The sequence below is a fragment of the Neoarius graeffei genome, chromosome 17, assembly GCF_027579695.1.
Source record: "Neoarius graeffei isolate fNeoGra1 chromosome 17, fNeoGra1.pri, whole genome shotgun sequence".
Classification (NCBI taxonomy): Eukaryota; Metazoa; Chordata; class Actinopteri; order Siluriformes; family Ariidae; genus Neoarius; species Neoarius graeffei.
The window spans coordinates 71,575,036-71,600,318 of NC_083585.1; the positions used below are offsets into that span (position 1 = coordinate 71,575,036).

At 41.1% G+C, this 25,283-nt stretch overlaps 2 protein-coding genes across 2 annotated transcripts in view; both read left to right on the forward strand.

Annotated features, from left to right (window-relative positions):
• u2surp (U2 snRNP-associated SURP domain containing) overlaps nucleotides 1–7,401 on the forward strand; it is a 54,307-nt gene extending 46,906 nt beyond the window's left edge. Inside the window, exons 23-25 of the mRNA XM_060897976.1 lie at nucleotides 2,616–2,737; nucleotides 6,207–6,368; nucleotides 6,958–7,401. Coding sequence (XP_060753959.1) covers nucleotides 2,616–2,737; nucleotides 6,207–6,368; nucleotides 6,958–7,096 — 423 coding nt within the window. The 3' untranslated portion in view covers nucleotides 7,097–7,401. The remainder of the gene's footprint in view (nucleotides 1–2,615; nucleotides 2,738–6,206; nucleotides 6,369–6,957) is intronic.
• A 1,158-nt stretch (nucleotides 7,402–8,559) lies between these two features.
• Nucleotides 8,560–25,283, forward strand: part of tmem59 (transmembrane protein 59) — a 56,441-nt gene continuing 39,717 nt past the window's right edge. The window contains exons 1-5 of the mRNA XM_060897977.1: nucleotides 8,560–8,772; nucleotides 11,815–11,920; nucleotides 12,015–12,109; nucleotides 12,439–12,591; nucleotides 19,932–20,007. Coding sequence (XP_060753960.1) covers nucleotides 8,635–8,772; nucleotides 11,815–11,920; nucleotides 12,015–12,109; nucleotides 12,439–12,591; nucleotides 19,932–20,007 — 568 coding nt within the window. The 5' untranslated portion in view covers nucleotides 8,560–8,634. The remainder of the gene's footprint in view (nucleotides 8,773–11,814; nucleotides 11,921–12,014; nucleotides 12,110–12,438; nucleotides 12,592–19,931; nucleotides 20,008–25,283) is intronic.

Sequence of the window (25,283 nt, forward strand, 5' to 3'; positions counted from 1 at the left end):
ATGGTGTGCTGGGGGGGCAGCACATCCAAGAAGGACACATCCAGGCTGGACAAACTGATCAGGCGAGCCGGCTCTGTGGTCAGCATGAAGCAGGACTCTCTGGTGACGGTGTCAGAGAAGAGGACTATGGACAAACTGTTGAACATCATGGACGATGCCAGTCACCCTCTGCACACCATCCTCAGCAACCAGAGGAGCCTGTTCAGTGACAGAATGCTCCTTCCCAAGTGCAGGACGAACAGACTCAAAAACTCCTTTGTCCCTCACACCATCAGACTGTACAACTCCTCTCTGGGGGGGTAACAGGAGGACAGAGGACGGGAAGGAGCAGTAGCTTAGCCTAACAATAAGCAGTAGAGATCTTGCATGTGACATCATAGCCGATCCAGATTGTAACAGACGCCATCTTGTTGGTCAAACACCATATTTCCGCCTTCTACTTCTACTTCTGGTTCTGCTTCTATCTTTTCTTCTGGAAAACCCTACTATATACAATTCTACTACAACGGCTGCGGCTACAAACTCTCCCTACCTGTGCACGTTTTTTATGTTTTTGTGTGTATTTTTGCATGTTGTTTGTCTGTACCAGACTTCAATATCCACTGCAACCGTATGGACTTACTGGACATTGGTTTCCAGCAGAAAATGACGGTTTGTAGCGATTTCCATCGCATGTACAGCGTTCCGGATGAGATAGCGAGACCAGCGGGGTCTCCGTGGATTGTTATCGGGTCTGGCAGGCGAAGGAGGCGGCGTCGGGAGAGGAAGCAAAAGCGAGGCTGCAGGCAGAGCCGGCTTGTTGACTAAGCTCAGAAAACAGCCACTCAAATCTCCACTGCCAAGCCTCTACCTCTCCAACGCCAGATCCATGGTAAACAAGACGGGCGATTTGGAATTACAGCTGGAATTACCTTATTCTATTCTATAATCAGCTGGTCAGTGCTATACTCGATACTTAAGTGACTTACCCGTCCAATGAGGATTATTTTCTTGTTTACAAGATGCCACATCTGAGGGTGGCTGACAAATCCTGAATTTCTGTAAAGATAACTGTCCAGAGATTTATAAGCACGCAGTGCTTCACCACTGAACAGCGAGGGAAAGTTAATGAGGTAATTATACACGTCTGGGTATTCCACCTCTGGCAGTTCAATATCCACTGACACGGTCGTGAAAACTACGTCCGGTAATCGATAAGGGTCACTAATCTGTAGGTCGTTTTTTTTAGACATGTATCTAATTATCTGTTCATTAGAAAAATGAGCCGTGTAGTCCGTCGGTTGAAATTGATCCATTTTGTATGAGTGCTAGCCTGGGCCCGCCCATCCTAAGCGTGACGCAACACGAGGGCCTGTTGCGAGCTTAGTCTGGCCAGGCAAGCTATCTACAGCTCTTCCAAGCTCCCGAAAAATTGGGAACCAATCAACTTTGAGCATCTCCAACGGCCCTGGGTAGAGGCGTGTTCAAGGCACTGACGTAGTAGAACTGCGACTGGAAGCCATAGATTGTTTACAGAATCTATGCCGGAAGCGCTTCATTCACGCTTCCGCATCTATTACGCATAGATGCTGTATTGAAAGCATTCAACGGGAAGTTCTCATTGAAAATGGAGCAAAGAGCAGCCCTGGAGGTATTTATTGAAAGGAAGGACGTTTTCGCCTTGCTCCCGACCGGCTTCGGTAAGAGTTTAATCTACCAGTTAGCCCCGTCGCGTCACATACGTCAGAGGAAAGAGTGATGTGATTGGTTTAAGCTTCGTCACCGCCTTTTCTGGCTTCGACCAGTAGCAAACTGAGGCATTTCAGGGAGGCGGGTCAACCACGGGCTCTGGGAAACGGTTGGGCTTAATATCTTGGCCAGACCAATAGCTCGTAGAGCTTTGTCGCGTTAGCCAGACTATACGAATGCAGCAGTATTCAGCTGTGTTTTTTACCGACAAGATGGCGGCTGTTTACATTCCGGTCACGTGACTGCATGTGCAATGTAAAGTGCAATATCTTTCCTGCTTCCTCACAGACAGACAGACACACACACCGTAACCCCACTTTCCCCCCCTTCCTTTCTTCCCCATATATTATTCTTTGATATTTGTATATGTAAATAATTTATTTTAATTTATCTAGAAGTTTTTCTCCATTTCTTTTCTCTGTTTATCTGTAATGATGCTGCTGGAATCTTAATTTCCCTGAGGGAACCCACGCAAAGGGATCAGTAAAGTTTTATCTAATCTAAACTTATCTATTCTGTGTTGTTTTTACTTCCATATAATAACGGACTTCGTTTGCGAAAGGGGCTTTTGTGTGAATATGACATTGTCACCCAAATTAGTTGGACAGAGTGTAATTTCACTGCAGCTTTATTTCTGCACAGAGCAGCATGTCACTCGCTTGCGTGCGTGCACACAGACTTGCTCTGTTTTCTGACTCTCCCCTTGTGTATTTTTATAAAATTGTGGTATAAACAAACCTGTGTCCTGGCTGAGCTGCTAAACAACATACATTACCAGCTTGGCGAATAAATTTAGGCTGAGAGTCAGTCATGAAATTTTATTTCATTTTTTGAACCACGAGACTGCTTTGAACGTGCTGAAGTTTCTCTGTTGTATAACTTTTTAGGAAAAGGAAAAAGAAGTGGAGAAAGATCGAGAGAAGGAAAAAGAGAAAAAGGACAAAGACAAATCTGACGTAACTCATAAAGAGAAGGAAAAAGAGGACTCCTCATCCAACAAAAAAGAAAAGTAAGTTACACACACCGCAGTGTCCCGGGAATCAATAGCTGTGTTTACATGCACACAGAGTTTGTTTTTTGCCTCAGAATGAGTTCATTCTGATCAGCGATTCCGAGCGTACCATTTACAATGCAAGCCAGCAGATAGATGTGCACGTTTATTTGTGTATAATTGAAATAGAATTTCTGACATGCACACAATCTTGTATATTTGGCTTACTCTGCTGCGTAAAGATACATGATGAGTATTTTAGTTTCTTTTATCGAGTTTATTCAAGCAACAATTGGAAAGAAACAGTCTCCTTGTAGAAGTGCTGAACAGGAGAAGGCAAGTGCACAATGGTTTGTTTAGAAATGCTGTGCACAGGCTGATACTTTTGCTGCCTATTCCTAATTACTAGAACATTTATCTTGGCACTTATGTTTACACAAAGATATGAAATTTATCTTCGAGTGGTGGCTCTGGACTCTTACAGTAATACATTTATGGCTGAGGACTACAGTTGACTTGCTAACTTTAGGACTGCAGTTGTCATGAACAGTTTTGCACTCAAGTCTCCATCAATGAACAGTTTATAACATCAACAAAACAGACTTTCTGTTAAACTATAATGAATTTCCTGGTGACACAGTTGTACTTTGATTCTATAGGACACAGTTATAGAAGTAAGTTATTTATAATCACGCTATCTGTTATCACCCAGATGAGGATGGGTTCCCTTTAGAGTCTGGTTCCTTTCAAGGTTTCTTCCTTGTGACGTCTGAGGGAGTTTTACCTCACCACCATCACCTCAGGCTTGCTCATTGGGGATAAATTAGGGATAAAATTAGCTCATGTTTAAAGTCATTCAAATTCCGTAAAGCTGCATTGCGACAATGTCTGTTGTTAAAAGTGCTATACAAATAAACTTGACTAAAGTATAGCGGAACATTGACTCTAATATGTTAAAAGCCTTTAATTTTCTGTAAAGCTGATTTGCGACAATGTCTGTTAAGTGTGATACAAATAAACCTGACTATATTTCACGAGTGAGTGAAGCGAACAAGTGAAATTTTTGAACACAATATCTTGACGCCACTGTGTAATGTTCTTTATATTATATGGACACATCCACACACAAAAAATACACAAGCTAATCAAAAGAATTTTAATTTTGAACCGGTTCGCCATTTTAACAACGCGTGTCTAGTCACCTGGAAAACACTGGGAGTGACGTCATCAGCGTGAAATGTGTCACTCAGATCCGTGATGTATTTCATATGAAAAATGCGAGTATTTCAACACGAGAGGATAAACTTCATATCTTTTTTAAATTTTTTTTTATTTTTTATAAAAACCTTTATTATTCGTCACATACACACTTCAAGCACAGTGAAATTCATCCTCTGCATTTAACCCATCTGAAGCAGTGAACACGCGCGCGCACACTCAGAGCAGTGGGCAGCCACACCAGAGCGCCCGGGCAGCAGTCAGGGGTTCGGTACCTCACTCAAGGGCACCTCAGCCCAAGGCCGCCCCACGTCAACCTAACTGTATGTCTTTGGATTGTGGGGGAAACCGGAGCACCCAGAGGAAACCCACGCAGACACGGGGAGAACATGCAAACTCCACACAGAGAGGCCCTCGCTGGCCACTGGGTTCGAACCCGGAACCTTCTTGCTGTGAGGCGACCGTGCTAACCACTACACCACCGTGCCGCATCTTCAAGCGAACATGTGATTTTCTTTTTATTATAATGGCACATTCACAAACAAAAAGTCCCCAAGTTTATCAAAACAATTCATCGATTTCCTCATGAGTGAAGATTTTGGAAAATGTTACTCAGTATCCTGAATGGAACTCTGTATGAAAAATACGAGTTATGAATTTCCCAGTAAAACACTCGTGTCTTTATTATAAAGACACATACGCGCGCACACATGATAAAATACAATAATTAAGTGATAATTTTATTGCTGACAATAATACACACACAGAGCAACCCTGCTATAACAAACTCCTTGGTGGACATCTGAAAAGTTTGTAACACTGAAATAGTCCCACTCGTCACACCACTCGCTCATGTTATATGCGAAACTTTCATCACATTCTCCTGATCACGAATTTCCCCTCCCGAGTCACTATCGCAGTTCACTGATTGAGTTCAAGGATGATGGACAGGGGCGATGATTTCTTCGTCTGTTATGGAAATGACCGAGGTTACCGGTGTATCGTTGTCAGTGTCCACCCACTGACTCGCAACATTTTCTAAATTTTCACCATTCTCTTCATTCACGTGTTATAAATCACTGATTTTATGTCATGCCGCAGGGCGGGGGGTATAAACACACCGCTGGTGCACTTTAACTAGGTGTTAAGTTTAACAGTATCAGCAGTCATTTCATCCTTTTATCAATTTTTTGATCTCCGTTCTCTAATTGTTAGTGATCAACACCTAAGTGAGGCTCGGTAAGCCTTTGTTTTATGCCGTTAACACGTATTGTTAATTTGACTGTGGACTTGATTACTTATTGTTTATCTCTGGTGGGAAGCGGAGTGCATGGCTCAGTGTGTAAACAGGCAAATGACTGATGTAACTGCAGGAAGTGTGTTTGTTTATAAACAGGCAGGCAAACGGTTCAAAACATAAGACAAAGGCAGGGTTGTGAAATGGGCAATGGTCACACAAGGCAAAAACAGAATGGTGAAGGCAAAGACGAAAGGCAGAGTCAAAATACACAGGACAAAATCGGAACCAGAAATACAATACACAGATACAAAGCTTGGTACAATGTGTATACTCCACCCAGCCTGTGTGTTGAGTCCTTATAATCGTGCGCTCTAATCTGGAACAGGTGCAGAGTAATTAGTCCTAATGACGAGGCACGTGGGCATGACACAGTGATCGTTTTTTTGAAGCCTCAGACTCAGTCATTAAAGGTGGTGGACACGAATTTAGTTGATTATCTACAAAAGTTCGTAGGAAGTGAGTGAGTTTGTATAGTATATATTAAGAGTAATTCTATTTTACTTTTTTAATTGAGCATTAGTCAATGCAAACATTTGTCTTGCAAAAATGGACAGTCTTCGTACAATTGTATATTTCTTGAAACAGTGTGTGATGTACACACTTACTGCGATATGACAAATGAAGCACACGGTCACTGCTGTGTGAAGGCATACAGAAAAGGCACAGAAGGTTACAAGGGCAGGAGACAATCTGTTTGAGCATTTACTTGGCCAGTATTAACTCTTGATTGGTTTATGAAAAGGTCTAAGCTACTCCACTGCAACCAATTGAAATTTCAATCAGTTTGGTCTTTTTTTTTTTTTTTTTAAATGTTTTTTTATTTTTAATTCTGATTGAGGTGTTTATAGGACACACTTTTATTTAGTTTTGAGCTTTTGAACTGATTATAATTGGAAAATAAAGTTCCATGTAAACAACCAGCATCTGAAGCTGAAAAGTGATTAAAATAAAATCCTTGTGGTTGATTAGGAAGCGCAGACATAGTCCATCTCCCAGTCCAAGTCGCAGCAGCGCCCGCCGTGTCCGATCTCCATCACCACGCTCTGAGCGCTCCGAACGCTCTCACAGAGACAGCTCACGCTCCACCTACAGAGACTCGCCCAGAGACAGCAGCCGAAAATCTTCCAAACGGTCAGCTTCACCTCCACTTCTCTGCCTCCACCCATCTGTTCCTCCCTCTGCCTCCACCTGCCTGTCTGCTTTCATCTCTAATGCTATCTTTCAGTGTCTTTACCTCTGGCTTCACCCTTCTCTATCTCCACCCCTCTGCTTCTGTTTGTCCATTTCCTTCTCTGTCCCCCTCTCTCATCTCCATTTTTAACTCTATCTACACCTTTCTTTTTCTCTTTTTTTTTTTCCTCCTCTAACTCCACCTGTATTTTCTCTCTCTCTCTCTCATATATATATTCGGCTGGATGTTCAGCTGTAGTGTCAGTGACACATTAACACTCAGTTCAACACTGGATATAGAAACTTTTTATACACCATGAGAAAGGGTTTTACTCTGATACAGAAATGCAACATCTAAAGTAAACCTTCAGCATCCAGTAACAATGTATACAAATATATATGTTAAATATAGTGGTGTATTCTATAGCTGATTATCAACACACCCTTATGGTGGAATGGTACAGTCCATTAGCTTTATTCATGTGTTTGTAATTCTAGCAGTTTTGTGTTTGCTGTGTATTCATCTCTCTCTCCTCTCTTTATTGTGCAGATCGCCTTCTCCCTCTGCCACGCCCAAACGCTCCCGTAGGTCCAGGTCACGAACACCGAAAAAATCCTCCAAAAAATCCCGTTCCCGTTCTCGCTCACCGCACCGCTCTCACAAAAAATCCAAAAAGAGCAAACACTGAGAAATGTCTTCATCTCTTCTGTGCCTCTGTTTCATCTCATCAGTGCGTGTAGGAAGCGTCCATGTTTCACCTCTTCCTCCATGAGGCTCGATTCCACATGCACGCCTGCAGTTCTGTGAGATCGGGGCTCTTCACTGGGGTTTATACCAGTGAGTTCTGCTCAAATGCTCTCGGAACGATGTGGTATTTTTGCTAGTGGTTTTTAGGTCCCTGCAAAAATGACGTAAATAAAAATAGTGTATGTTTCAGTTGTATAGATGTTTTGATTTTCAATAAAGACACAGCGTATGTGAACTTTTTTCTGAGACATGTAGATTTGTGTTTTTGTATAAAACAGATTTTTTTTCTTTTCTCATATCTGATCACATTTACTGTGATATTGTTACAGTGGACACTAAAGTGGTTTTCTTTATTGTCAAAGTTTGAAGGAGAAAAAGATCCCCTTGTGAAGGACGGCTGCCTCGAACAGTGTTCGATTTGGACCCGAGTGCATCGCTGGCCTGTGAAGCCAGTCCCATAATTCTGTTCACCTGATGTCTAAAGTGTGATAGCTGCTGAATTTTCTTTTAGTGAAAGGAACAGTTTGGGTAAAAATTAAATGTGTTCCAGTGATTCACGAATGCATATTTAGTGTATTATACTAAACTGGTGGCTGTAAGTGCGGGTTACTTTTTGGCTAAACGATCCATGTAGCTGCAGTGCACACTGAACTGAGCAAGCTTCTCGCACTGAACATATCTTCTCTGAGGCAGACAGTTGGGGTAAAGGGGAACACTTCACTTTTTGTTGAACTCTTCCTTCAACAGACTATGAACATTATTTTTTTAAGAATAGGACCTGGATATTGCAATTTTTAGTGAAAGTTAGTTTGAAAGTGGCATGCTAGGAAGAATTTTTTTGTAAAAGTACAAAATTCCTACAGCATGTTGTTTTAAAGCCTGGTGAGGACATGGTGTGGTTAAAAAAAAAAAAGTTAAATTTAGCTGATTTCAGGTGGATATTTATTAAGGCCCCGCCCATTAACTGAGGGTTTAGGTTAAACCATTACATTCACATGTACAGTGAAACCAGACAATACCTCTGAGAATTGTGATTATTGTAATTTTGATATAGATGGTTTGATTTCCACTTCTGTTACAATAAAAAAAATTGATATTTTATATATATATATAATCATATCAATCACAGACGCGCTGGTTTTCTTTTCCAGACTCAGCTATGAGAAATTTGGCATTACTGGAGAATGGAATCTTGTTTGAATATTCAAAATGGACATTGGAGTGTAACTAATTTATATATTTCTTTTAGGCTATAGCCTCCTTACTTATTTATTCCGTGTCTTGTCAATAAAGAGATTAATTGTAGTTCCTTTAATTAATTGAGAGATCAATGCTCCCTGCGGTAACGCTAAAAGTCATCTGACCACGGACCCGGAAGTTACGCGTTTTCTCGCGATACTACATCGCCGTGCATCAACAGGAAGTGGAGTGGTAGTGTTTTCTCTGTTTGTTTTCCGGGTTAGCTGAAGCGGATTGGAGATGAAGTCTTTCTGGTTCTTTCTGAGTTTCTTATTTTCACTGTTTTTGTGTGGCTCGGCTTCCGATGGAGTTTTAGGCAGCACAGCTTCCTGTCACAAAACCTGTCGAATGACTTATAGCCTGCACACTTACCCGCGCGTGAGTCCTCTTAGCATTAGCCAGGAATTAGCACAGCTGTGTTCCTGCGCAGTGAAATTAAAGCTTCCTGTTGTCTTAGCTTATTTTAACGTTTTGATATAAATGTGTTGAATTGGAAATGATAAATAATTGAAGATGAATAAAATCTCCGGTTCGTCTGAATAATTCGTGATAAATCAGGTTTCCCCCTGGGTTCTGAAAAATATTCTCCACTCTTTTCCCTTGAAGGATAGTCAAAGTAGTGTTCTTCACTTAGTCTGCATTTTTTCTTAGTTAGCGACTTATCAAAGTGAACTTAATACAGTTTTATACCAACCAAACTGGCACAATTCAAATATTTGTACAGATACAGCTAGGCCTCTCGGTTACAGGTAAAATTTAGGCTCCACTCCAGACTCCGGTAAGACTTGACTTTGGGCTCCTGTGCGCCATCAAGCTAAAATAAACCTCTTTAGTTTGAGCTTCCTTCAGGTTATTTTAACATGGAATTATTCTAAAGAGGTATTAAGATTCCCTGTAGCCTTTACTTCAACACAAAACTTGATTTACAATTGAACAGAGTCGAGAAGAATCTGGGAACAAACAGCACTGAAGGAATCCGAATTTCCTGTTGATTTCTGAACCGAACACAGAATGACCCCGGGGTTTATCATCCGTTAGCAGCTAAAAGCCCAGGGGCTGAGTCTGGATTGCCTGAGGCTTGTATTTTTTTTTTAAGGGAGATTGGCATCGATAGGTTGGGGAGGTTATATCTAACTTTACAAGATAAAATTATCACACACACAAAGGTTGTGACTTCTTTTATTGCTGATTTTTGCACTGCTCTTTTTAAATTTATGGAGTTCATTTCAGTTTCTGTCTGTTTGTTATTAAGTTATCAACAGCCATAATGTCTCAGGAAACTGAAGCATGTGTCATTTGGCTACTAAATGTCAATAGTATCAGTTTAATAAAAAAAAATCTCATTTTTCACTCGCGTATCTCTCCTTTAGGATCACAAAGAAATTCTAAGCTACTTTATTATATTACAACATTGAAAATCCCAGATGACATACAAGTCAGTTGTTTTCTGTTAATCTCTTACTCATTTTGAGGGTGAAAATACTGGGGTGTATAGACCCTTTTCACTCACGTGACCTTCGTAAACGCGACCGCCATTTTGGACATGAAGAAATAACGGTTTATGGCACAGACCCTTTCGGTTCTCGCTCATCTAGCTGCTACAATGACTGCTTAGACTGCAACAATAATACCTAACACGCATTTAAGTATCCGTCGTAAAGACGTGAAACTCGTCGAGTGACGAGTGTGTTCATTGATAAGCTAACACAATCTAAAAGTAGACATACCATCACACTGCCCTGGCGCTGTGTACAGTTTACCTTCTATGGTTTGTGCACTCTCTATTTGCCATTACTTTCTCCAACCCAGTGTTCGAACTATGCCGATATTTTCGGGGGGTCCCTTTTTTTCCCTTGGGGGGTGTGTGTGCTTGTGCTTGTCTCAGAGTGCAGCTCTCCAAACACATGAGAAGCCTATCTTATGCACACATCACGCGGACTCCACACACGCATCGCGTCTGAAGTCATAACTCATCAGGGGAAATCGTGTCCGTATTGGCATGTTCAAAAAACAACCTCGCGTCAACAATGATACCACACGCAAGAAAAAAAAAAAACAGTCAGGCTACTCAACACATCTGATCCACAGCAGCACCAAAGCATCACTGGAAACCACGTCAACAACCAATCTTCCATTTCAACACGCGTCAACAAACAAATGGCACCACAAACATGAACGAATCGGTCAGGCTACCGATTCCAAACCTACAGCAGACGAATAATTAAATGCATCTTACCTTAAAGCAGAATCGACCACAAAGGAAGTGTGTTGGCACTGTTGGCACACTTCCTTTCTACTAGTTTGTGTCCCCAACCTGGCAGCAGCAGTCGTTGTCATATCGGTTTATTTTATCTTTGATGTAAACACAACACTTCGGATATGCAAATGCTTCCCGTTACACACGATTGCTATGTCAATAAACATCGTTTTGCCAATATTTTAGAGACCATCCATCTTCTCCGTCGGTCAGCATCTGTCGGGATCCGATAAAATGATAAATCTTGCCTTATGTGTTGATGGTTACTACATCCAGGTGCACAACAATATAATGGCATGATGGAAGTCTTGCTGAAAGTAAAAACTTTCTTTGATGGCTATATTCCTTTCGATGCTTCGCCGTCGTTCCTCGTTGTTAGCTGTGGTAGACTACTGGTAGTTCATGTCCAAAATGGCGGCCGCGTTTGTCGTGACATCACGTGAAAAGGGTCTATAGCCCCGAGTGATGGAGCCTAATGATGCCACAGTGTTTGCCACAGGAACTCAACATGCCACGTTGCCTGAAATATATATGCGGCAAGCCCTTAAGTCGCTTGCTGGCTGACGGCACTTTCATGCTGGTGTGTTTTACCAACCCCTGTATTACCGACGATGTCCAATGTACTCGGGGACGGTAGGGGCTCTGATTGTGTCTCTCCCGTGGCTGTTTAAGCCCTTAAATAAGTAATCTTCAGTGCTTGAAGAAGCCCATCCAAAAAACTTTGCCAGCTTAGACTGCGCCATTGTTTAGTTCATGCGGAGATAATTACCTCACCACACCAGGCCGATTAAGACACACTGCGATTGGTCAAAAGCTCAGCACTCATTTGGTCGTTGTGTGTGGTCGATTTTTTTTTTTTTCACAAGCATGTGCTGTTTACACACTGGCTTCCTGCCGTCTATTTACTGGGGTTGGATTTTGGCAAGTGGATGGATTTATATAAAAGATGACTTGTGACAATGATAAAGATGAAAAATACATTCATCGCTGTGATGACTGCCAGTAATTTTCCCTTTGTCACTGATGGATTATGTTCGTCAATGACGAGCACCAGTGGGAACCCTGATAAAGTTTTGGTATTTTCGCCAATTAAGTTGCTGAGTTGTCCTGCGAAAGTTGTATTTTTGGTGAAATGTTGATGAATGGATGTGTGTTACTTTTAGGAAGTGGAGCTGTTCGCCTGCCAGAGAGGATGCAGACTTTTCTCCATTTGCCAGTTTGTCGGTGACGGTGAAAATCTGAATCAGACCAAATCAGAGTGCGATTCTGGTACAGATTAATAACTTCATTTTAGTTGTTGGGTCTGATAACTGTGTTACATGTCCGCATGTTCACATTAAAAGCAATTTTCTTTTGTCCACAGCTTGTAATGAAGCGTATGATGGAGTGGATGAGCAGTTTGCCTGCAGTCTCGGCTGTCAGAGTCAACTTCCCTTCGCAGAGCAGAGACAAGAGCAGGTCCAAAGGAAATACAAATGCACACCAAATGCAAACAACACTTTACTGCATTAAAGTGGAGTTTCATAGTATAATAAAACCCAGAGTGAGTTACAGGGGAAATAAATCAACTGTAAGAGACAGAAAATGTACTTTAATATCATAACTGCAGTAGGAAGTGAAACAGTGACTGTCTCTTTTATCTTTACATTTAAAGTGAGGAACTAAAGCTTCACATCTGTGTGAACTCAATAATAATCATACAGTAATTGTAAATGTGTGTAGCTTTCTCACATCACATTTCAAACCACTTTTATTTTTGACTGAATTTTTGAGCTTTTTCTTTGAAGCTGTTGGCCATGATGCCCCGAATCCACCTCCTTTACCCTCTGACCCTGGTGAGGGGATTCTGGGAGGATGTGATGAACCAAGCGCATGAATTCATCACCTCATCCTGGACATTTTACCTGCAAGCAGATGATGGGAAAGTTGTTGTTTTCCAGGTAAAACGTCATTCTATCATAAATCAGTAATTATTAGTCATTATACACACACACTCTTCCAGTATTAAGTTGTATAACACTGAACTGTACAAAACACATCAAACAGACAGCAATACTGCACACACAGTGACCTGAGGGGAGACGAAATGTTCAGGAGAACAGATTTTACAGTGAATAAACTGATTCAAACACTTGCACAAAACTCAGAAATACAACATGATTCTTCTCCTGCACTATACAGCTTTATAACACTGTACAAGATGTAATTTGGCACAAATGTCATTGAAAATCCTACAGAGGAGCTAGTAGAAGTTAGCATTGTTGTTGGAATTTGCCCCCCCCCCCAGGGTTTCAGTGTGATTCAGTGGTGTGTGGTGTTGCTTTAATAAGAAGAAACTTTTATTTGTCACTTGCACACTCAAATGCAGTGAGATTCATCCTCTGCATTTAACCCATCTGAAGCAGTGACGACACACACTACAGCGCCCAGGGAGCAGTTAGGGGTTAGACACCTTGCTCAAGGGCACTTCAGCCCAAGGACGCCCCACATTAACCTAACCGCTAGCCTGGGCCCGCCCATCCTAAGCGTGATGCAACACGAGGGCCTGTTGCGAGCTTAGTCTGGCCAGGCAAGCTATCTACAGCTCTTCCAAGCTCCCGAAAAATTGGGAGCCAATCAACTTTGAGCATCTCCAACGGCCCTGGGTAGAGGCGTGTTCAAGGCAGTGACGTAGTAGAACTGCGACCGGAAGCCATAGATTGTTTACAGAATCTATGCCGGAAGCGCTTCATTCACTAGAAACATTACGAACATGGAGCAAGTTCTCATTGAAAACGGAGCAAAGAGCAGCCCTGGAGGTATTTATTGAAAGGAAGGACGTTTTCGCCTTGCTCCCGACCGGCTTCGGTAAGAGTTTAATCTACCAGTTAGCCCCGTCACGTCACGTACGTCAGAGGAAAGAGTGATGTGATTGGTTTAAGCTTCGTCACCGCCTTTTCTGGCTTCGACCAGTAGCAAACTGAGGCATTTCAGGGAGGCGGGTCAACCACGCACTTTGGGAAACGGTTGGGCTTAATATCTTTGCCAGACCAAATGCTCGCAGAGCTTTGAAGTCGCGTTAGCCAGACTACCTAACCGCATGTCTTTAGACTGTGGAGGAAACCGGAGCACCCAGAGGAAACCCACACAGAAAGGCTCCCCATCGGCCACTGGGCTTGAACCCAGAACCTTCTTACTGTGAGGCGACAGTGCTAACCACTACACCACCGTGCCAGAATGGACTTCCACACAGAATTTCAGGCCTCACACAGGAATTAACCTCACAACCAATCGGAGGGTGCTGAAGTGGAAATTAGTGTAGGTGCACACATTATTGAGATTTGATACCTTATACTAGGAATGGGAGCCACTTCATGAAAAAAATCCCAAATGAGGGGCTTGAGAAATATGGCTTCAAAAGAGTAATTGCATTAACAGATAAAGTACGACAATAACATAGCAAGGCATAGATTTGAGTTTGTAAATGCACATCATCATTGCGTTATATCAAGACTCATAGGCCCAAGGCATTTCTACATTCAAATGACAGTATACACCAGACATCAGTCCAGGTGAGCCATACCACAGACTTTTAGAATTAACAGACATCCACTTAAATGCAAACAACTGTACCAACAAAACATGGGTGCGTAGTACAGACCTCCCCGCCCTAATGAGCGACAAAGAAGAATGGAGAAGACGTGTCGAGGCTTAGCCGAGCTAGCTCAACATAGTAAGTAAGTAGTACAGTACTGAATAGCATTATAACATAAGTGCATGGTTATCAAGGCAAATGATTTGTCTATTGAAACTGTCTCAGACGCCTCGGTGTTCAGTCTGTGTGAGCCATACCTCACCAAGAGCTACATTTAAGTGCGTCATATGGTCATTATTAAGTGAATATCAAAATGTAATATTCAAACTGCCAAATACAACCTTTTCAAAAATCACTCATTACTAATTTAACATACCTGCTACCTCACCAGTGTAGTCTGCTGAGCCAAAATTTGCCATCTAATGAGAGAAATGCCATTTTTTCGATTTAGAAAGATCAGTGAAGATGTGCATGAACGTTGTCAGTGCAGTACTTGTACGATGGCACAGATGGTGGGCTGTGAGGGATGTGCAGTTATTAGTTTTAATGGCTTTCATATGTGAGAATGACTATCTGCATGTGTAAGTTGAGCCAAACATTTTGTGGATAAAAAGCACAAGACTAACTGAATGAGGGAGCTTCTCGGTGCACACTTTGACTGAATTTGTTGTCAAACACAGGCCTCACAAAAATGGATATAAACACATGCTTCTCTGTTGAAATGTCTGAATCTACTTTTAATTTTTAAAGTAGAGAGATACATTTGTCTAACTAACCAGGCTCAAGTGCTTGCAAGAACAGGAACACCGGTACCAAGAAGTGCGTGGAGATGCAAAAGAGGCACCAAGGATGACTTTTTACATTGATTGGTCCTGGACAAATAGGACCAATAGGACAGTTGTGACTGTGAGGTGGAACAACTGGGTTGGGAAATGATTGTGATACAGGATCTTACAAAAAAAAATATTTATTTATTTTATACATGGTCTATCCATTATCCATAACTGCTTATCCTGTGCAGGGTGGTGGGCGGGCTGGATCCTATCCCAGCTGACTATGGGTGAGAGGCAGGGTACACCCTACACAAGTCGCCAGGTCATAACAGGGCTGACACACAGAGAGAGACAACCATTCACACTCACATTCACACCTACGCTCAATTTAGAGTCACCAGTTAACCTAACCTGCATGTCTTTGGACTGTGGGGGAAACCGGAGCACCCGGAGGAAACCCACGCGGACACGGGGAGAACATGCAAACTCCGCACAGAAAGGCCCCTGTTGGCCACGGGGCTCGAACCCAGAACCTCCTTGCTGTGAGGCAACAGTGCTAACCACTACACCACCGTGCCACCCTGTGCTCACTCTAGGACCCAAATTGTTTTAGCGAAAAGTGCTAAAGACTCAAATTTTTCTTTAGCAATTTGCAATTTCGCTTAGCAAGAAATGCTAAAAGAACAATTTTCTTTTTAGCAAAGTAATTTTTTTAGCAAGATATGTTATACTTCTAAATGTTTCTTGCACTGACATATTGAAAAATGAATTGTTATGTGTGTTTAGGGGGAGGGGGGTGTCTTTATGGGTAGGATGAAGGGAGCTCAGGGAGTTAAAATCAATGGTTGTTTCTTATAAATTAATCTCATAACCCAAATATAATGATATTCACCATTAATTTCTCAAATGAAACACTTGCAGTCAAAACTTTGAACCATGTGCGTCAAAACGCTCTGAAAACAAGGTACACTTGGTCGATATATCCTGGTTCACCTGTGAGTTCTTCCAAAGTTCTGTCAGGGTTGATATTATGTAGAAAATACGTGGTTATATCATGTTTTTATCCCTAACTGAGAAAGCTAACAGAATATTCTAATATGTTATCTCACTTTTTAGATAAGTTTTTGTCATACATAAAGTCGGATAATTTATTTTAAACAAACCTCGCTATAATCTTGTTCACTAATGAGCGAGAATTGCCGACATTATCAGCGCAACTTGGAAATTGATCATTTTATATGTAAGGTCCGATGCTATTGGAAGACATAATTTGCGGTCAACCAATAAGAAGCTTCGAAACTCGGGGGCGTTGGTTATAAATCAAAACATCGAAGATGGACACAAAAGGTACTGTTTATCTTGAGAAATCACAATTGTTTGATGGATTTTGCTTAGACTTTAAATGACTTTCGCATAAAATGCGAATACAGATGATTTTCTTTTCGCAAATTGGAACAAAACTTTGCAATTTGTGGACGTGCGAGCGGCTAGCATGAGCCCAGCCACCCCTTTTTTAAACTAATCAGTATTTTATAAAGCAATAAGTAGTCAACTCAAAGTGCCAATACAAGTTACCTTGTCGTTTGGACTTGGCCCCAGGGCCACCAGTTGAAAAGTCTTATATAAATTGAAACACTTGGTACGTTCATGTTACAAAACTCATTATATTTAAGCACTCAGAATATAGGAGTGTGTGTTTTTTTTTTAAATTTGTTCGTTTGTTTTTTAAATACTTAGGTGGCACGGTGGTGTAGTGGTTAGCACGGTCGCCTCACAGCAAGAAGGTTCCGGGTTCAAACCCAGTGGCCGGTGAGGGCCTTTCTGTGTGGAGTTTGCATGTTCTCCCTGTGTCTGCGTGGGTTTCCTCCGGGTGCTCCGGTTTCCCCCCACAATCCAAAGACATACAGTTAGGTTGACGTGGGGCGGCCTTGGGCTGAGGTGCCCTTGAGCGAGGTACCGAACCCCTGACTGCTCCCCGGGCGCTCTGGTATGGCTGCCCGCTGCTCTGGGTGTGTGTTCACTGCTTCAGATGGGTTAAATGCAGAGGATGAATTTCACTGTGCTTGAAGTGTGCATGTGATGAATAAAGGGTTCTTCTCTCTTTAATCCTATGAACCCTAGTGTATTTTCAGGGTAATTTAATGCTGTATTTGTTGTTTCAGAACAGTCTAGTCTCTTCCTCATTTGATATGATAATACTTGCACTTTTTTATGTTAACCTTTATATGAGAGAAAAGAGATTTGTGTTATGAAATTTTTACATGTACCCGTATCTCATAAAATGCTGGCAGTAGAGATCTTTTTACAGTTGTGTCAGGAGATTGTCTGGAATTGATCATATCAGAGTCATGTTGGTAGGAAACTCTATGGCTTAGAAATGCATTTTAAAAAAAGTGCTTAGTGCCTGGGTTGGTCATTGTTTTATTTTCTGTGAATTCAGAACTGGATTACTCAGCACTTTGTCACACAGAGAAACATCCCTCATTGGAAAGGCTTCTGTTTATGTATGTTAATAATCGCAATGTGAAGTGATAGATTTTGTAACTTACGCAGCTGAGAAGCAGGAGTGTGAAAATGGGTGAAGAAATTTGTAAAGATTTTACTTTACAGAAGTTTAATCTGTATTCATAATGCAGGGTTAGATCTTAACACTAGCCCGCTAGCCCGTGGCTAGTGCAGATAGCCACGGGCTAGTGCAAAATCTCTGCTACTAGCCCGTGTTGGCTAGTGCAATAACTTGACATGGGTGTGGCCATCTTGAATCACGCAAAATCTGGCACAAAATCTTTTAGCTCATTCTATTTATTGTACATGGTGTAATGCATTGTTGCTGAACATTACTGTCACAGTTCGTTGACACAGGTTGTAACTGTGTACCATGACGAGTGCCTAATTTGCCAGACCTACCACAAGGTGGCACCACCATTCAGCACATTTAATATTCTGTAAGAGTAGGTGGCAGGGCAGTGGGGGCTGATGTCAGCCATGTTTGAAAAGTTTTGAGATGTGAGTAAGAGGAGATTTGCACTGAATTTGCAAGACAGCATAGTTTTTAACTGGCCTATCCATATGGCCAGTGATTCTGAGTGAATGAAGCATAACCTTGTGAGTATGAAAATTCAAGATGACTCCAAATCAGTCAGTTTTTAGAATTGAAACACGTCACATTGTGCTTGTATGGCAAGGCATTAATGCCATAACATACAATTTAAAGCAATGTATTGTTATCAGTAGTTTATCATTTTGTATTTTGAAGAGTGCATTCACAATGTTTGCTCACTTGTAATTTCATTAATTTGCAGGAATGGAACAGAATTTTAAAAAATTTGTGGCTGTTAAATTTTAGTTATTTTATTTTATTACCTATAAATTGTCAGTATATTATGAGCATAGAGGTAAATATCAAAGTTGATATGCCTGAAATAGAGACATGTTAAGGCCAGCTTTCTTTACCAGATTTTTTGTTGTTAATTTACTGCAGTTTTGGTTCCAGGTCCACCACTAGCCAATGCGCATAGAGCAAATAAAGTCTGAATAAAGCAGAATTGTGTTGTCATCCTTTACACACAACAGTTGTTGTGTGTAGAGAATGTGACAATTCTTTCAATTGTCACAGGAATTGGGCTTAAAATAGCGGGCTAGTGCAACACTCTGCGGGCTAGTGCAATTTGCAAGCCACTAGCCCGGCTGGCTAGTGCAGAAAAACCTTAAGATCTAACCCTGATAATGTGATTACTTCCATATGAGTGATTCCACGCTTATGGGTACTGAAATGGGGACATGAACTTATTTTTAAAAATTCACCTAAAACCATTTCTTTTTTTTACCATCAGGTCACAAAACATGTAATCTTTAATGAATGATATGTTAAAAGATAACTTTAATTTTCTGAGATGTAATAAAAACATATTTATATGCCAAAGTCAGAACGTAACAGAAGTGTTGTGGACATATATATTCTCAATTTTAACAATGTAGAATTACTTTTTGAAACATAGGAAGGTGATGTTTTAGCAAATATAATTAATAAACGTGTAGTAGAATAAACGTACACATTCTTTCAATAAGATTAACATGGTATATAGCTAGATTGTAATTAATTTGTAACAGACGCGAGATGGACAATCGTAACAGAAGTAATGTAACAGACATCATTTTGGAACTCATAGGCTTGACTTTGGCATATAAATATGTTTTTATTACATCTCAGAAAATTAGTTATCTTTTAACATATTCATTAAAGATTACATGTTTTGTGACCTGATGGTAAAAAAAGAAATGGTTTTAGGTGAATTTTTAAAAATAAGTTCATGTCCCTATTTCAGTACCCATAAGCGTGGAATCACTCATATGTACAAATACTGCACAAATGATGTGACTAGCATCATGACAAAGCTCCAGTTCTGCTCTTCCTTGTGTTGTCTCTGATCTCTGCAATGATGAGTTCATGAATAATTCATACGAGAGTAATGGGTGTGGAGATGGACACAGGGCTGTATACAGATTGGAACTATGATTTAAATGTGACGTAAATTTAAAATGCTTTTTTCTTGCGAATACTTTGTCATACAGACATGCAGTTAGCGTCATTGGAAAGGTCAAGTCACCTCTCTGCTGAAAATACTTCATGAGTAATTCAACCGGGAAGAAGGAATGTCAATTTGGATATAGTTTGGGTCAGTGGTGTTCAAAGGGTTAAAATTCAGAATGTGTTCTTGTATAATAAGTTTAGAACAAACATTGTGACAATGTTTTATTTATATCGTGGTGCTCTCATAACCCAATGTCACAATTACAATAAAATGCCATTATCCTGGGTTAGTTTATTTCACCACTCCCAAAAGCCCAGTGTGTCTTCAACGTTAATCCAAAGGGAGCATCAGTGACGTGTAGTTCTCTTGAGTAATTACATTTATTCATGTTGTTTTTATAGACAGGACCACAGGTTCAGTTTGTGTCTCAGTTTGATCTGCAGAGGGAGGAGCTGAAGGAGGAGCCTCTGAGTTCAGGTATGAATATATTACCATAAAGAGCCTATTCTACGTATATTTTCCTCACACTCTGTCCCCACCCTTTTTCAACTCCATGTAAATTAATTTCCATCAGAGATTATAAAAATGTTTGTCGTATGCCTGAGAATGTAGTGAAATTATAAACATTAGTGCACACCAGAGTTGTTCAATAAGGAACCAAATGCATGTCAAGTCTCAAGCCTTTCAGTCAGCAGAACTTTACTGGAGTATATGGGAACTGGAACTGAGAAGTAACGATAAAGAACAGTGGTGTTCACAGTAAAGGAGGGAAAACACATGACCAGTTGTGTTGCAACTATATTTTTAGAAACGTTTTAATAATGCCTTCATAGAAGAAAAGACTTAAAAATAAGACACTTGCAGTATTCAGAATTCTGTTGTTTTGATACTACACATTTTTACACAAAGGAACATGTAGGTCCAACTTGACAGTCCTGATGTGGTCTTGATTCTTTTCAAACTGTTTTCTCTCAACCAAAAGTAAAAATGGTAAACCAGTGAAACTCAGAAGACCAGTGTGAGGCTGTGGTGAGCACAGAGCCCTCCCCAAACCTGACAGCTGAAGGCTGGAAAAAGACCAGGGCACGTTTTTCTGATCTTCAACTGTTTTAGTGAGTCTGTGCCCACTGTCGTCTCTGATTCCTCTTCAGGGCTGACGGAAGTCGAGTCAATTTATTCATACTGTGCTTTTAACAATGAACAATGTTGCAAAGCAGCTTCACAGAAAAATAAAGATTTTAAACATATGAACTGACAAATTTATTGCAGAAGAGAAACAGAAGCAGAACCTGATGCGGTATTCTGCTGTTGTAGCCCAGTCACCTTAAAGTTTGATGTGTTGTGTTCTGAGATGCTTTTTTTGCTCACCACAGTTTTAAAGAGTCAAGCCAGTTTATTTGTATCGTGCTTTTAACAGCAGACTGTCGCAAAGCAGTTTTACAGAAAAATTAAGACTTTACACGTGAGCTAATTTTATCCTGATAAATTTATTTATCCCTGATGATCAACCCTGAGGTGACGCTGGTGAGGAAAAACTCCTTCAGACGACACGAGGAAGAAACCTTGAGAGGAACCAGACTCTAAAGTGAACCCATCCCCATCTGGGTGATAACAGATAGCGTGATTATAAATAACTCACTTCTATAACTTTGTCCTATAGAGTCACAAAGTATGACTGTGTCACCAGGAAATTCATTATAGTTTAACAGGAAGTCTGTTTTGTTGAAGTTATAAACTGTTCATTAATGCAGTCCTAAAGTTATCATGGGTATTGTAGTCCTAAACCATCGTAGCAAAACTGTAAGTGTCCAGAGCGTCTTCTAAGTGTGTCTTTAGACTGTCCATATGGGACTGTCCTCCACAGGAGCAATGTGATGAGAGCCTCAGCTAGATGTAGGGCATCAGGATGGATCGGGCAGGTCTGAGGAGCAGAAGGGGTCAGCATCACTGGGGTCTCAGGATTAGAGTGATTTTTACGAGTTACTGTATCCCTTCTGTTGGCTTGAAACGATCTGGCCAACTTTCCTCTGATCTCTCTCTTCAAAAAGGTGTTTTCACCAACAGAATTGTTGCTGACTTAATTTTAATGTTTTTCACACCATTCTGTGTAAACTCTAGACCAGTGGTTCCCAAACTTTCTCTGCTGGGCCCCCCTTTTGTAGATAAGAAATACCCCCCCCCGACAAAAAGAGAAAAAAAAAGATAAACAGGACACACATGCATATATTTTGTTTTCAGACTCAACTGCAGTTTATTAATACAAACTTCAACCTTTTTTGAACAAATAAAAGTAAACTGCCATAAACTACAGGTTGCAATATAATTATAACTGTTTTCAAGCACCTTAACTGTGTAACAGGTTTCTTTTTTTAATATTCAACATTATCAATGCAGTTTTCAAACATTGCCTCTCTGCAAAAATGGGTTTTAAAACATGACCAACTCCCTGAGAAGAAAAAAACAAAAACCTAAAGATTTGTTGTGCAAAAATGACACCTTTAATCCTCACATCTTTTTAGTGACTGGTGTGGGCCTGCTTCATGCTGCAGATCTTCTCAAATCTGGGTTGCAGTTTTGAGATTGCCACTCTGAGTTCATTTTCAATGTCCAGCTTTGATCTGTATTTTGTCTTGATTGAGGCCACAGCAGAAAAACCTATCTCACATAGGTAGGATGTGGCAAAAGGAAGCAGTATGGCCAGGGCTCTCTTACCTAGCAGTGGGTAATCTTTCTCCACTCCAATCCAAAATGCAGCCAGTGTCTTTGACTGAAACTGCAGCCTCATTGTTGAATCAGAGGTGACATCAATGAACTGTTCCTCCTCTGATGTGCTGGAGTCGGCAGGTGGTGTTGCACTGAAGGGGTCACGGATCCAGTCATATTCTTTGGGATCCTGCATCAGGAAATATTTCTGGAAATGGTTCTGAAGGGCAGAGATGTGTGCTTTCGTGCATGGGATCACTGTGTTCTGCAGTTTGTTGTTTTCAGTGAATGATTTCAGGTTCTCAAATGAGTCCACATTTCCAACCTTCACTCGCTGCAGCCACATCTCAAGTTTTCTACTGAATGATGTGATTTTATCTGCCAGATGTGGGAGGTGTGTATTTGTGCCCTGCAACTGCAAATTCACTTCATTGAGTTTCAGAAACATGTCACTGAGGTATGCAAGTTTCATGAGGAACTTGTTACAGTAAAATTTGTGGGCAAGATCATTGCCCTCTTCCTTCAAAAAGATACGGATTTCATCTCGCAGTTCAAATACCCTGGACAGCACCTTCCCACGTGACAGCCATCGGGACTCGCTGTGAAACAGAACAGCGGTGTGGTCGGAGCCCATTTCCTTGCACAGTGCCGAAAAAATCCGGGCTTTGACAGGTCGTGTTTTGATGTACTTGACGGTGGCAATAACGTCGGTCATTACATCATTCAGCTCGGGACTCAGCTGTTTAGATGCCAGTGCTTCGCGGTGTATCATGCAGTGCGTCCACTGCACATTGGGGGAGACGTGCTTGATGAGCGCTTGCAGCCCTGCCCGTTTTCCAGCCATAGCCTGCGCCCCGTCAGTGCAGATCCCCACACAGTCCTCCCATTTCAGGTTGGCCTCTTTCAAGTAAGTGTCAATGATTTTAAACAGTTCTTCTGCTGTGGCTCTGCCAATAACTTTTTTGCAGAAAAGCAATTCCTCCCTCATGTCATCTCCATCTATGAATCTGACGTAAGTAATTAATAAACAGTCTTTGTTACTGTCAGTGGCTTCATCCATCTGAAGAGAAAAGCTGCTGTCACGCACTTTGTCATTAAGCTGCTCCTCTATGTCCTTTGACATGTCATAAATGCGTCTGCCAATGGTGGTGTTGGACAGAGGAATAGCCCTTAGTTTGCTGGCTGCAGTGTCATCAAGCATAGTTGATACCATGTCCATAGCACAGGGAAGTACTAATTCCTCCGCTATTGTGTGCGGCTTTTTACACTGTGCCACTCGGTAGGCAACTTTATATGAGGCGAGTTGAGCATTTGCCAGCACGGATGCAGCTTTAGTAAATAGGGACTGTTGCGCATGGCAGTTTGAGTTTTTGTCTGAAAAACTCAACTGGCTTGTCTTTGTGCTCTGGATGTTTTGTCTCCAAGTGGCGTCTTAGCTTGTTCGGCTTCAAGCTGTCACAAGCTAGCACTTTAAGACAGACAACACATTGCGGTCTCTCCTCATTACCCACCGTTGTACAGGTGAAGCCAAAGACAAGATATGTGTCATCATATTTTCTGGTCTTTGCCTTGGAATGAACTTGCTTTGGAAGCACATTTGGCGATGCTTCATCCTCTGATTTGCGTTTACGTGGGAGCCCCGCGTCCCCCGCCAAAAACTTCTCCATGTTATGCTAGCAGTGTAATTTATTGATTGATTCATTCATTCATTCCATCCGCGCCCTGCGTCCCCCCACTTTGGGAACCACTGCTCTAGACTGTGGTGGTTGAAAATTGCAGGAGATCAGCAGTTTCTGGAAAAACTCAACCCAGCCCATCTGACCTCAGCGATCATGCCGTGGTCCAATTCACTGAGAGAATAATTCCCATTCTGATGTTTGATGTGAACATTAACTGAAGCTGCTGGCCCGTATCTGCATGGTTGCAAGGCACGCTGTCACCCAAAACTAAATAAATGACACAAAGCAGCTCCATATGTGCAAATAATTCTTTTTGTGGCTACAGCCTCATATAGAGGCGGTAGACACTATGTCATCGTGTTGTAAGAATGAGTGTAACAATTGTGCACTGCGCATGCACATCACCAGAACGATGAATCATGACGCTTACGACGGCTCAGTTAGATCGTATTCGTTATTCACAGCAGTTCTGCGCACGCTCGGAGCAGTAAACACACCTGACTGATAAAATGCTGCAGGAGAGAAAATGATTTAATCCTTTATGCAGTTATTCCATTCTGTAACAGAATAAACATTCACACAGAAGGGGGTTTTGTCTATAAGTATAATAATGTTCTATTTTCGGTGCTGTTCTGTGGTTATTTATTGCACGGAGGATCAATAGGACTATAAAATAGCAGGATCAGGACCTTTCAGGAAGCTGGGTGCTGTATGAGGTGTTCAAAGATCACAAGATCTGTTTAGTTCACAAAATGTGTATCTCTGTTTCATGTTATGATGAACAAATGTGTCAGAGTTTTGTTGTGGCTACTTCAGAATAAAAGTTAAAAGTATAATTAGTCAGACTTCTATTTGCTTTAATTTTATTTAATTTATTTTAGAGTCTTTACACTACACTTGTGAAACAAAATGTGCTCATTAGTATTAAATAATGCTTCTAAGACAATTCATGAACAAGTGCTTTCTTACTATTTTGAAAATATAGTTCACAGCACTGTATTTTGAACAAAACGCAGTCAACAAAATTGGTAACCAAAATACTACAAGCCCTTGGTAATGCTTGGTGATGCTTGCAAGAGATGAGGCTAGTGTGGTTCTTCTTTAGTTTGGTTACCCTCTCTTTACCTGTTCAGCATTTAGCAAATTGTTAACGTTTCCTTTGTCTCATTATTTGTTTGAGTTCAAATGTTTTAAAAAGTTATTTCCAGATGTTTGAAGCAAGGATTCTGTATTATCCATGTCCTTAAATATGTAACTATCCATGACTGGTTGAAGTTGAAATAAATCACCAATAGCAATGATACTAACACCACCAAAGGGTAATGAACTACCTTTAATATCCTTTAGTCTATTGTTAATTTGTACATTGAA